Source organism: Trachemys scripta, chromosome 12 (assembly GCF_013100865.1).
Source record: "Trachemys scripta elegans isolate TJP31775 chromosome 12, CAS_Tse_1.0, whole genome shotgun sequence".
Lineage (NCBI taxonomy): Eukaryota > Metazoa > Chordata > Testudines > Emydidae > Trachemys > Trachemys scripta.
In genome coordinates, this window is record NC_048309.1 from 15,757,012 (window position 1) to 15,771,665 (window position 14,654).

The window sequence follows — 14,654 nt, forward strand, 5'->3', positions numbered from 1 at the left end:
ACTCCTGAAACTGATCAGTAAGCAAAGCTATGTGCAACATTTTAGTTCCCATTGAATTTCTTGAAAGGCTCAGCTGAATTTTAGCCATTATCTGGAAATATCTGTTCAGCTGCAATATGTACAGGAATCCTATGATTGCAGCATACATCGCTACTATTCTTTATGTTCCTTCTAAGCAGTGTTAACTACTTATGCTAAACAACCTGTTCCACCTCGTATGTAGCTGTGACACAGAGTACATTTCCCAGACCTGAAAAAGAGCTCTGTGTAGCTCAAAAGCTTGTCTCTCTCACCAACAGAAGCTGGTCCAATAAAATATATTGCCTCACCCACCTTGTCTCGCAAAACAGAGGACATAATTAATATACACTTGGGAAGAGGGGAAAGAAGTCACAAAGGTGCATCATGATTAGGGTTTTTGGTTTATTGCGTTTATTAAAATAAATCCTGAAAAAATTAAATTATGTCATTTGAATTTTGTAAATGTCCAAGTTGGAGTTTTTGGGGGCCTTCTATACATTACTCAAAACAGTATATACTATAATGAGTAATCTCTTTGCAATGTTCCCTAGTGTATTTTAATATAGTACTCTTTCAAACAGCAATATACTAAAGTGTACTAGGGAACCTCTAATGAACACCAGCAGGACCAATTATTGTGCAAGAAATTAGTGTGCTTTTATATTTACACCCATGTAATCCACATTACCAGTCTGCGTACAAGTAACCATTTCTGGTGTTCATCCAATAAACACTGATTGCATTTTTTGTATTAGGGTGTTTTCTCAGTGTTTATCAGTTAAGACTGAAAATCAGAAGCCCAATCATGACCCACTCTGTGCAGGGAGAAGAGACTTAAGAGGGCTGAATATCTGTTAATGAAACTTTATATATTAGGAAAACAAGGAGACCAGAGTTTCTGAAGTGACTAAGTTAAAAGCTAGCTTGGTTGTTTTCTTTCTTTTTTTCCCCTCTCAAACTAACTTCCAATTATATTGTTTTGGCAAGATTCCTCCCGTCTCCGTACAGCTACAAACATCCTATATTAACTGGGAGCATGCTATACACATATTATATTACACACATGTATTTACAGTAATAGAGAGGATAACTGTACATTTAATATTGATAGCAGATATGTGCTATCCTACCTATTCTTTTCTGTCCCCAGGGATTTGACCATGAGACAACTGCTTTCCCGCAAAGACTTCTGTCCATGAATACTGCAGCTACTGCATACTGTCGAAGTGTAATCCCATAACATACCATACTATGGTGTATTGTGATATATCTTATGTCATTAAGTATATTAATGACAAGATTTCAGTCATGGATGTGTAGCCATCCATTCAAAATATACAACCAAATGCCTTCTGGAGTCAAATTCTTAGAGGTCAGGAGACTGTTACAAATAAATGTGAAGAAAGGATACTTACAGGGGCTGACGTCTCTGTACCTGTTTCGGTTTTTGTTTCTGGGATGTTTGGCCACTTTACATGGAAAGTCACTGGCTTCATGCCTGATATCCTAGAACAAAAGAAATTAAGAAATTTAAACCTGCCAGCAGTTTGCAAGAAAAACTTACAGTTCAGTGTGTCTGTGAGGGAGGGGTTGTTGATTTTATTTTATTTTGTAGTTACCTGCAAGTGTCTGCTTATCATGGCATTTTAATTTGCTTGAGGGTTTTGGACAGCAACTGTTTAGAACAAATGTTTTCAGTTTTAGATTAAATACCGAGGTAAGATTATTTCTTGGAGTGCAAGACACTGACTCATTGTTGGCTATGCTAATATGCTATCAGCTTTTCACAAAGGAAGTACTACAACACTTCGTCTAAAAGCACAATGTCTAACATATTTTACCTGATGTACAGAATTGTAAAGAATATGGCATTACATAAATATTTCCACTAAGTTATTCATCGCACTCAGCTACACATCAAAGAGTTCACTAAGCCATTTCTAACCATCTTTCTATCTGTAACAATCCATCTGTCATTTAGTATTCTACACATCACCATTTCATAAGTCTGTATTAACAGCCCAAAACTGCAGTCATGTCTAGTTAAGTTAATTTGGATCCTTATCTCGAGTCATCCGCAAGCTGTTCTGGAGCTGCAAATGACAAAAGGGGTTCTTTGTACTCCGTGCATACTCTACGTAAAAGCAAGGATGCCATTCCCCAAGCTAATGCTGACAGAACCATCCAGCTCTTCCTCCAGCCTTTTTTCAGATGCGTCTAACAGCTCAAGCCTCTGAGAGAAACTCAGAACAAATAAAGAAGCAAAATACTGCCCAACTTAAACATAAACCCTTATTTATAGAAATCGGGCAGACATGGATATTGTATGCTGCATAAGAGTACAACCTGTATGAATGTTGTTACCAGGACCATGGTAGATTTCTCTACTCCCCCCCACCACGCTGGAACAAAATCTGAATGAAAACTGCAGGAAATGCACTCACTGCAGAATTCAGATTTAGCTATTACAATGAAATTTAAGGAGTCCTAACACAGACATCTTTTATGTGTGTAAAATGCAGTTTAGCATGGCTCAAAGGCCATCCAAAAATACTAAAGATATTAGGTCAAATTCATCCCTTTCCAGTAGGGTTGAATTTGAGACACTGATTATTTGGTTAAGCAAATTAAACTAAATTTTAAGAAATTTACATTTTTAGGATCATATCTTCAGCTGGTTAAACTGGTGTAGCTCCCTGACATCAGCAGAGTAAACATCAATTTATGCCAGCTGAGGATCTGACCCTTCGAATTTGGACCAAATCAGACTGGTACTCTATGATTTTGCAGAGAAGTAACCTTAGGTATACAGAGAAGTGCTAAATCATAGGAATGTTTTTGTTCAAAGTGGCCTGCCAACTGCAAGCATTCAATTCCTTCCCCTCCTTTCCTACTCCTCCCTATAGATTTAGCAGCAATCTCGGAGTATGCTGTACAGACTATATTGCGTGATGAGTTATATTTTACAACTACTTGCCCCAAATTAGTACAGTGATCTGAAATAGCTCCCTGCTGAATAGGCCTTGTCATCAGCTGCTATCTTTTTATAACTTAACACATGGCTGCCTATACTTCTGATGGAGAACGTAAGATGCCAGTATGGTGAATGTAGTCTCAACTTCAACAGTACAACATCCCAGGAACACGAAGCCCCTGCAACTTACAAACATCTATTCATAAACTGGTCATTTTTTATTTTAGTGTTTTTGCTACCATGTCCAAATTAAAGTATCAAGACCAAAAAGAGAATGGCAAAAAAAGGTTTTCTAAATCTACTCCCCACAGAGTAGTGTAAAGAAAAAGACAAGGTCCATATGCAAAGAAATCAACATGTAATGTAAGCAAAAATCTATATGGTTTTATTAATTCAATCCAATATATAAAGCAGAGGCACTAACCTGCCTTGTGCCACTGTAAACCAATACTGGTTCCTAAGGATCTAAACTGCTAACATCAGCTCTTTTTACATTTTACAGAATTACTACAATGATGCTTCAGTCACACAAAGGAACTTTAATAACTGATAAATGATACTCCAAGAGCTCATTGCCACAAATACCACTGAAGCCAAGTGTTCAATAAGGTTAAAAAGTGTTAGACATTGATATAGACTATAAGAATATTCATAAATATAGGAAAAAATCCTACACAAACAACAAAGCTGCTGCCGCACGTTGCGGGTCGAAGTTTGTGGTCAGCAGGAGAGCTCTCTCCTGCCGACAAACAGCAGCTACACTGCGTGCCTTTTAGCGGCACGGCTGTAGTGGCACAGTGGTGTCATTAAAAGGTGCATAATGAAGACAAAGCCTTAATATAGGCAGTGATCTCTTTTCAATCCCCAAGGTAGGAAAATATGCTAAATTTGCATTGCCTTAAGAAAGAATACTATCATAGGAAAGTTAGGTCAACCAGATGAGTTTGCTATTTAGATCTGAAGGCAGGAAGTTAGTAGGCGCTCTTGTTTTGCCTGACTGGGTAGGTCTATACCCCTGGCTGGCCCACGCCAGCTGACTCAGACTCATGGGTCTCAGGCTTAAGGGCTGTTTAATTGCAGCGCAGATATTTGGGTTCAGGCTGCAGCCCAAATGTCGACACCATAATTAAAAGGCCCTTAAGCCTGAGCCAGTGGGGTTGGGTCTGCCGCACATGTCTAACTGCAGTGTAGACATACCTGTTGTGGTAAATCACTGTCACGGAGGGGGATACTTTCTCAGGTAGCTCGAGAAACCCCTGGAGAGCTTTCAAAGTCTGTCCTTACTTTGAACTGGATTCTACACTAAATGGGGAGCCAGTGCAGTGAATGGAGCACCGCAGTGAAGTGTTCATAGGGACCAGTGATGCTAATTGTTGTCCTAAAAAAACCCTCAATTAGTCCATGGGGCTTCATTCTAAATATAGAACATTGCATAAAATAGTCAGTCAATCTTGAAAGTCATGAATGCATGGATCTCAGGAGCTAAGCTATATTTCTGAAAGAGGTGCCTTCATCTGACATGTGTCTGATGGTAGTGGGTGGTGGTTCTTTTTGTTTGTTTTTTTTGCAATGGCAGCTTTTTGTGCCATTTTGTGCTTTTTTTAACGAGAAGTCCCACAGAACATGAAGTGACTTAATCAGATGCCCTCAGTGGAGGGCATTATTAAAAGAAAAAAGCCCTCTGCTGGCAAAGTTATTACATAAAATTGTCCATTCTGGGGTTTCTTGCACCTTCCTCTGAAGCTTCTGGTATTGGCCACTGTCAGAGACCAGTTGCCAGATCGGTAATTTCAAAACGTGTCAGTCCTATGGTAGTATAATCTACATAGGAAAAGAAAAAGGTACTCATTCAAAAATTCACATGCAAGTGTCATGTCAGAGTGACTCAAAGTCAATGTCAGTATAATAAATGAAAGGCTTGTAGATGAATACAGGGATTGATAAGTATAATTAACACTTTCTTGAATTACATTCATATGGTGCCTCTACTGTGTGGTTATCATTTATAAGGGAAGCATAACACAATTTAAAATGTCATGCATTATAAAACTTGAGAATTAGAACTGAAAGTCAGTTTTCTGAAGTTAAATCTTCTGGTTTTGAGTATGACTCATTTGATAGCACTCACCTCATGGGTTTAAGTCCTGTACCCACCACAGATATTTCAGGGCAGTAACTTGTAGCTTGGGAAGAGGAAGTCTGTTGAAATGCTGTACTTCAGATGAGACAAATCAATGTTTTTCTGCCCATTTCTGATCTAGATCTATCGTAATGATACAGGTAAAAGTTAAAGCTCTTTCTGTGCTTTTCAAGAGGGGAGAGCTGCTCTCAGCTATGTTAGGGGCCAAATGGGCCCCAGGACTTGGTAAGTGGAAAAGTCATTTAGAGTCAACTTTCCCCTTCCTCCTCAAGCTGAGCACACCTTGGTCAGATCAGTATTTCTGGCCCCCAATACCATTAGCAGCTTTACAAAATACCATAAAGCTATGTAGCCCCAAACATTGAACTAAGTCACTATGTATAACCAAGTTCTGCTTTTGCATTTTAGTTTGAGGCCAACTTCTATAGTGCCCTTCATCAGAATATATCAAGAGTGCTTTACATGCATCCTTATTTTATAGGCAGGAAACTGAGCCACAGAAAAATTAAGTTCCACATTCACATAGGGTCCTAGCTTCCACGGATTTCAAGTTAGGAGCCTACGTACCTTTGTGGATCTGTCAGCAACCATTCAGGTACATTGTATTCATAATCACATGGTGAACATCACCTCCTTGCAAGCATTCATGTGTCAGTATTTACAACTCATTACCGTTTGAGAGGGGAGAAAGAAAGGCTTGATCCAAAGCCCACTGACTTCAATGGTCTGCATCTGACTGTAAGTCTGTAGATATATTTTTCATTTTACCCATTGATCAAGCTATTTACCCATAAACCCTTAGGGAAAAGAATTTCAGCGTAGCATAGGATAAGAGGTCCTATGTTATATTGTTACTCACTGCCTGTCTATCTCTGGGAAACAGCAGTTGCCAAGACCCTATGACAGGGGTCGGCAGCCTCTGGCACCCGCCTCTCCAGGATGCTTACCCTGGCGGGCTGGGCCAGTTTGTTTACCTGCCACGTCCGCAGGTTCGGCCGATCGTGGCTCCCACTGGCCGCAGTTTGCAGCTCCAGGCCAATGGGGGTGGCGGGAAGCCACAGCCAGCACATCCCTCGGCCTGCGCCGCTTACCGCAGCCCTCGTTGGCCTGGAGCGATGAACCGCGGCCAATGGGAGCCGCGATCGGCCAAACCTGCGGACACAGCAGGTAAACAAACTGGCCCGGCCTGTCAGGGTAAGCACCCTGGCGAGCCGCGTGCCAGAGGTTGCCGACCCCTGCCCTATGATTGCAGCTACAGTGAACCATTGTCTGGTGTACACTAAAATAATCACATATTTAACATTTAAGGTTTCCTTAATGCTTTTAGTTATCAGCACAACACTAATCTTAAAATGAATGAATTTTACTTAAATAATCAATTTCCTAATCTCCATTTACTGATACAGGTGCTACGAAGAACGGCGGCACAATAAAATAAGTCACAATTAGAAGTCAAGGGAAAGCTGTTGCTCTTTGGAATGTTCCTTTGCTAGGTGACTTCACACAATTACAAAGCTTTTCCCTCCTGAGACCACAAGAGAAACAAATATTGAGGGGTCCTGCAGAAACAAACAGCTGGATTAATTGAGGGGAAAACCTTTTCAGGCTCAAAGGGAAAAGGCAGGATTTTGCAGAACTGAGCATCAGTGACCCTGGTCCTTCTCTAAAGAGAACACTGGTGAGCCAGAATATGAAGTGAATTATTCTGATACAGCATTCAGGAACACACTGGATGAAATTGACATTCAACCAGTTGGGGCAACAGGAGTGGCTTCCCCTTTCTATGCAGCCACCTGCCTAATAAACTTGTTAACCAGACTTCAATAGACCTGATGTAAAATTCTTTAGGGATGTTGTTTTGGACCACATATGCAAGCGGTTCATTCATTCATTCATAGCTATTAAGGCCAGAAGAAACCATTATGATCATCTAACCTGACCTGTATAAACACAGCTTATAAAATTCCACCCAGGTTCATGAACTAAAGCCTGACAATCTGTAGAAGTTGTACAATTGAATATAATGTTCACACCACTTTCTAGGACATTGGTTATGGAGATTTGCTTGTTCATACATCTGGGAACTAAGTAAGCCTGCGGGGGGTGTACTTGCATTTCTCAAGAGGTCTGTGTAAGGCTGGCTGAGCAAGTGATTGCCCTATGAGGTTAAGAAATTGTAATCACAGACCTGCAACATGGTTTTCCTAGAAAGCCCCTTGCTGATTCAGTACTATGTGGGAAATTTGAAACAGGTGTAGTGATGGAGTATAAGCAGCACTTCCATGTCTACAGTCAGTTGGCTGTGGTTGCTGAAATGCACAGCCACCAGAATGCGTGAACTAGGCTGGAACGTGCCATTAAATTATGTCAGCACGTAGGAAAGGGCTTTAAAGAAACCTATACCCATTTTGATTATCCTAGCAATCAGACATCCCTAAGCTAGGGCTTTGTTTGCACCACGAACAAGGTGCAACTGGTCAAAAAAAAAAAAAAAAATGTAGACCCAAAATTTAGAGGATTGTAATTTGCAAAACCTGTATTGCCTACTGTGATAGGGTGACTACCCCACACATGTGAACGGGTTAATGGGGGCCTGGCCTAATTAATGATGGAACCCACCTGTGAAGGGGCTGGGTGGTGCTATAAACAGAGGACACATGAAGTAGAAAGGGGCTGCAAGGAAAAACTCTGAAGTTACACTTCTGATAATACGGAGTGGCGAGATCCGTAAGGAACAAGAATCTCTTACACAGAGTGAGGAGAAAAGCCCAGGTACAGGCTTCATCGGAGGAAGTCCAGGGAGGTGGCAGCAAGAGGGTGTAGTGTAGAGGATGTACCTGGGTTCCCCTACCAGTGACTGCTAAGGTGATGGGAAGCCCTTAAGATATGGACTGCTAGAAACTTTGACAGAAGATTCCAAAACCCAAGGGCAACAGATTAGATGGAAGGACCAGGGTATTATTGACTGATTTATGCTAGACTTTGTCAGCCTGAAAGGCGTGCAACTAAAGCACGAGCCATGAGAAGAGGTGGACCACTGAGGGACTAGCATGACTCTTGGCAAGGGGTGCTAGACTGGAGAGCTACTACACCACACTTGTGCTTTAAGGATTCACTCTAGCAGTGAGTCCACTCTTCTACACCAAGGACTGCGTAAATTAGGTAATTAGTTCATCTGAATACACATTCTGAATTCTGATCATTTGGGTATGCACTTATCCACACAAATTTAAACATTTGGGCCAAGATTTATAAGTTGCCATTTGGGAACCTCTAGGTAGCAAGGGCAAGAAGGGGGAAAAACAGGACTAACTAGTTTCTATTGAAAGACACTAGCTGTATAGGAGCCCAATATATGATTGGAAGTTAAAAACACATCACACACAACCCTAAATGCGCAACTTTAAAATGAGGGTAGAATTAAAGGTATGTGAGCTACCCTAAAACTGGCATTTCCTAACCTTCAAGTGTTTGATTTTGCCACCCAAACAAGATTCTATTTATCTTAAAGAGAAGACAAAGGAGAGACTTGATCACAATCCAAGTATCTTCACAGGGAACAGATATTTCATAATGGGCTCTTCAATCTAGTGGACAAAAGTCTAACAAGACCCAATGCCTACAAGTGGAAGATAGACAAATTCAGACTGGAAATAAGGAACAGTTTTTTAACAGCGAGGGTAATTAACCATTGGAGCAATTTACCAAAGATTTTGGCAGATTTTCCATTACCGGTAATTTTAAAATCAAAATGGGATATTTTTCTAAAAGACGTGCTCTACTCTAGTTCTAATAGGAATTATTTTGGGAAAGTTCTGTGGCCTGTGTTATACAGGTAGTCAGACTAGATAATCACACTGGTCCCTTCTGGCCTTGGAAACTATGAACGCTTAAATGTTTTCTGTATGTAAATATGTTAAGCAAAAGAAAAAAATTTGTAGAACTGAAGTCAGTGGAGCTATGTGGATTTTACACCAGCTGAGGATCTGACAATTTGTCAGTCCTTACATATTACAACCTTTTGTATTTCTAACTTTTCAAGCTTTTTTTTTTTAAATCAATTATGGTTTTGATCACTCGTAGTGAAGGCTCTCTCTTTTTTTAAGAAGACAACATCAACGAAGGTCTAATATTAGGCTAAAAGTTATATGCATGTCTTCAAAATTTAAATAAATTAGAAGGTTAAAACATGAAAACTAAGACTAAGAACGTAAGTTCACAACAGGTGGCAGGAATACATTGTTAAGATAGTTCAAAAGGCTCATAACGTGATAGCTGAACAGGAAACAAAACTAAAACAGGAGCATCTATATTTAAAAAAAAACAAAACAAACAAACAAACAAAAAAAACCAACGTCTTGCTTCTCCCCTCTTCCTCACTTGCACAACTTTGTTTCCTATTCAACAACTCTCTTCACTGCTCCTGAAATGAGTGTGAGGGAAAAATATTGGAGGTGGAGACTGAAAAACAAAATGGCTCTTTGACAAGTATTTTTGCAGAGGAAAAGCTTTTACTATTTACAAAATCAAGCAAGAATCAGTGCCAGGAAACAAACCACAGTCTTACTAGAGCGTCGAGATACAAGTAAGTTAATTCACCTCCTATGCAGTTTAGAGAAGGGAAATGAATCGTGAGGATCAGATACAGATCTTAATTTCCCCAATGATTGGAGGTTTTCAGATCCAGTATTTTGGCTCAGGCTAGTCTCTAGTTTAGTGGGTACATTTGAAAATCCAGATGTCTATTTAGTTTCTGAAGGAGTTTCTGCATTAGTTTGTAGAGCAAATTCAGATGCAGTTTTTGAAAGAAAATTTAGTTTTTGCAATTTTTGCACAGTGGTGTTTGGATTCCACTAACACGCGTTTTTATATGAACTAAAACTTATTTCATTCTCCCTGACCCTTAGGACATGTCAACCTTTTATAGGATGACATTTCAAGAGAGCTGCTACATAATATTTTAACTCCTGGACTGACAAGTGACAGTCTCAACTTCTTACTGACTGTCTTCGTTGTTACTTATACAAGGACATGACCAAAACCGAATGTTCTCTGATAACATATGTAGCCTTTTGGCAAATCTAAATATTTTTGTGAAAAATGCTTGAGAAAAAAAATACTAAGCACCTGACAAGAGGCTTCTCCCACACCCTTTAAGACAATGAAACCAGATGGCTCTGGCTGCACACTCCGAGTACAATCATCAAGATAGTAATCTTTCCAGAGCTAGGACTCTCATTGTGTATGGGCTATAACAGAACAGTAGATGGCCCTGGAATGAATACAGAGATGCAATTCAGTGGAGAGGTTCTGATAACATAATTGATGGAAGGGGAACTGTGGAGTGACTTCATCTTTTGTGTTCACCCACGATCGTTATTTTTTTATGTGTATATATTATTTTATATATATATATATATATATATATATATACACACACACACACACACTTTGCACTGAAATATGTTTTATACACATGAAATTAACCTTAAAGGGTTAAGGGAAAATAGAAATTAGAGTGCAAGACTCTACTGTACCTTTAATATTTTACAATATGTTTAAAATGGTATAGAACATGGGTTCTCAACCTTTTTCCTTCTGAGACCCCCCCAACATGCTATAAAAGCTCCACGGCCCAGCTGTGCCACAACTGTTTTTCTGCACAGAAAAGCCAAGGCCTGCATTAGGGGGTGGCAAGTAGGGTAACTGCCTGAGGCTCCACACCAAAAGGGGCACCACAATGCTAAGTTGCTCAGGCTTCACCTTCAGCCACGAATGGTGGAGCTCGGGGCCCGGGTTGCAGTCCCGTGTGGTGGGGCTTTGTCTTTCTGTCCTGGGCCCTAGCGAGTCTAATGCCAGCCATGCTTGGCGGACCTCATGAATTCTGCTCACAGCTTCCGGGGGGGGGGGGGGGGGGGCTGGACTGATGTATTATATATACATAGATAATAGTTTTGGACAAACCAGGATTTAAATTCTTAGATTATTTCCCAAAGCCGCTTCCCCAACCCCCATGCTATTAAAAACCTCCAGTTCAGGGCTCCAGTGTCTGGGTTTCAGGCCCACCGGGGGAGGAGCAGGGAAAGAAGAGGAGCCACCAGGGCTCAGAAATATTGACCAGAGCTCTGCTCCGGCTGAATTTAAGTCCTGGGACAAACCGATTTTAGTTTTTAAATCAAATAGTTAATTATCCTTTAAAAATAAATAAATAAAAAATTAGCTGAGAAATATGAGACCAAGTGATCATTTTAAAAACCTGACAAAGCAGGACTGCTCCCCCTCACTAGCTCTGCAGGAACTCAGTATTTGTGAAAATTGAGCAGACGATATTTTTGATATCAGAAACCTAGAAAAAATGCACAAGCCTTTTCAAATTAGCAGGATGGTGATGTTTCAAAATGCAAATAAAATAAGTGTTTTGCACAATTGTATCCAATACTAAAGAGAATGAGCCTGATTTTCAGTAAAGCATACTGGAATCTTAGTTCTCACTCTGCAAAAATTTTGACACAACTAACCCAGTCATACTCTGTTTCTCAGCAAAGCTTACCTGGCACAGTGAGGTTCCAAATACGCTTACCAGAACACTACCAACCTACCAAAACGAAACTACATGGTTCACTTGTTTTGTCAAAGGTACGTCTTGGGACGTAGTATTTTGTTTGCTAATTCAAAAATCTAATACACAATGGAGGTCTCTAGTGATTTTTCTATTATACATTTTCAAAACTTGGAATTCAAATGCTTTAAGTTATCCTACATAGGTCTAAACTTTCTAGAACCGGACTACAGCCTTACAGTATTGAATGCAAAAGACATCCAAATTTTGAGTATTAGAAGACTATTTATAAATCCTGAAAAATTTCATCCTCACATTATAAAGCTATATAGTAGACTACATAGAATATGGTCTCTTTAAAGGTTAGAGATATGATAATCTTGTTCAAATAGTTTCAAGGATTGTTCTAGCGCAAGGGCAGGAGATTGCAAAGTTGAAAAAATGCTTGATTTGGTCCTGTGCATAGACTTCGCCACTAATCTGTTTACATTAAACAATGCTAGCAAGAATCTCCAACTATTTAAAAATTCTCTTTAAATATAAAAATCTCACTTACCTACATCTTCCTTTTATACTCAAAAGAATAATAAAAAGAAGAAACCTCTAACTGTATATTCAAATGCACCAGAGTTTGCAGCAGCCAGGGACCAGTTTTTAGCAACAGAAATAACAGAATAAACAGAGCACCAACACTCTGAAGTATGGGCTTAATCCAAAACCCACCAAAGTTAATGGAAAGAGTTGTTTTTCCTCAAAGCTTCTATTGATAATGCACTGCCAACAAACTAGGTTAAATGTATATTGTCATAAGAAATGTGAATTGCAGGTGTCAAACTTTATGGAATGAAAACTGTTTCAAAAGCAACTGAATTACAGAAAAGAAGTTAGTATACGCTTTAATAGACAAGTCATTTCTGAAATCTATAGAAGGAGCCACAAATTGTCACATCTGCTGCCTTGTTCTGAATTAAAGGAGAGATCTAATTTCTTAAATATGTTGGGGCTATCTGTTCTACTCTGAAACAGCATTAAGAGTGGATAACTTTTTAAAAACCTAGAAACTAGATGTTTTACCCGTCTTAAGTTTATTTCATATGAATTGACACTGCTTTTATCAAATCTATTCTCTTGTGCATACTCAACCAACCATTTACTTTTTTCCAAAGAGGAGAGGGTTATTGGTATTGCCTATAACTCAAACAGAAAATAAGTTCACAAGAATAAAAAAATCACTTCATGTATTTGTGGTCAATATAGCCTTAGTTTCAGTTCCTAGGTTCTTTACAGCTTAAGAACAAAAGCTTTTCCTATAATAAGGCACATGAGTAGCCTCAAAACTGATCTTTCATCACACTGAAGCAAACCTGAAACTGTAACAGTGTAAGCAAACTACTTTCAATTTTTGGTGCAAAGAATATTTCAAGGTATTTCAAGTGTTTGGACTGCGTTTGATTCATGAAAACAAGACCACCACACAATAAGCACTGAGCTGTTTTGAAATTCTATTCTATCTGGGTTCTTGCACTGAACTCCGTCGCTGAGTGCATTCCAGAAATGCATTGAGCAACATGACTAAAATCTGTGCTATTTCTCTCATGTTCTCCCTAGGGGAGAAGTGTGTGGACTGTTTTGTTTTGCAATGTTGTACAAGTTTTCTTTTGCTTACACGTTGCCACATGTTTTATAGAGAAGGCAAGGTCAAAAAAATTCAGCTTGTGCTGAGTATAGAAGGTGGTGAGCTTTGATGGTCCCCAAAAATCTGGCCATTTATTTTGGTACCTAAGAGGATGCTGAACTATTCTCAAAATCTGGACCGGATTCTGGGCGCAGAGTCCTTTTGAAAATTCTGGCCTAGATACACACAAAAAAAAAAAGCATGGAGTATGCTCATTCCATGTGAACATGAACTAGCTGTAATTTAAGTTAACATTATAGGAATTACTTTACCATTTCTGTTTGGATTCTAGTCTCATACTTTTACAAGACTTGATCACAAAGAAATTTAAGAAACCCCCTGAAGGGACTGTGCGAAGATGAAAAAAATAAAGGAATCACTTATGTTTTGTTAAAGGCACAAGTTTCACCTTAGGCAGAAATCAATATGCAGAAAATGAATCACTCTAGTCCGATTTCTTGTAATTGATTTCAGTATATTGAAACCACTACATACAAGACTTTGAACCACAAAAGGGTTCCTGTAAATGAACACAAGCACAGTAACTAAATCCTGTTTCATGAGCAGTCTTCCCCTTTCACATGCAACTTACCTAAGTTTTAGGTGTACACAGTACTTTACAGATACACAAACAGTAAAGATCTAACGCAAGCATTAGGTTACATGCAAGATAAAAGGTATGTATAACCCCGTAAAAAAAAACAAAAAAAACAACAACAAAAAAAGAACACACTGCAGCGAGTTTCAGAGCCTGGGGTCAACTGACTCAGGCTCCCAGTACATGGCTAAAAATAGCGGTGCAGACATGACTATTTGGGCTCTGAAACCCAGAGAGGGGGGGTGGGTCTTGGAGCCTGAGCTCCAGTCCAAGTGGGAATGTCTACACTGCTATTTTCGGCTTGACAGCACAAGACCAAACCAGTTGACCCAGGCTAGGAGACTGGCTTCCACAGGTTTTTATTTTTGGGGGTGGGGGTGGGGTAAGGAGCAGTGTAGACAAACTCACAGTTGAATGTGTTATTCGTAAAGCCAGTTGTGAGACTTTTCTATGTTATCTCACAAAGGAGTGTAGAATTGTGACATTAGCATAGAAACTCTGTTCTGGGGTTGCAACACTTTATTTTATTTTATTTTATTTCATTAGGGGAATAATTAGCATGTCCCCAGTTTCCTGTAAAGGCTCCTCATTATTGGCATGCAGCATTTAAAACAGTCACTAGGTCACATAGCAATACCCTGGAGACCAGCTGCAAGTTTCCTTCACCTTACTCCTTTCTTTAAACCA

General features: G+C 39.5%; 1 protein-coding gene across 6 annotated transcripts in view; it reads right to left on the reverse strand.

Annotated features, from left to right (window-relative positions):
* The window catches only part of PTPN1 (protein tyrosine phosphatase non-receptor type 1), a 58,321-nt gene that overhangs the window by 17,780 nt on the left and 25,887 nt on the right, over nucleotides 1-14,654 (reverse strand). For 2 of the 6 annotated variants that reach the window (XM_034787137.1, XM_034787138.1), the window contains exon 2: nucleotides 1,437-1,527. In XM_034787137.1, coding sequence (XP_034643028.1) covers nucleotides 1,437-1,527 — 91 coding nt within the window. The other 4 variants (XM_034787139.1, XM_034787142.1, XM_034787144.1 and 1 more) reach the window with 4 other exon arrangements.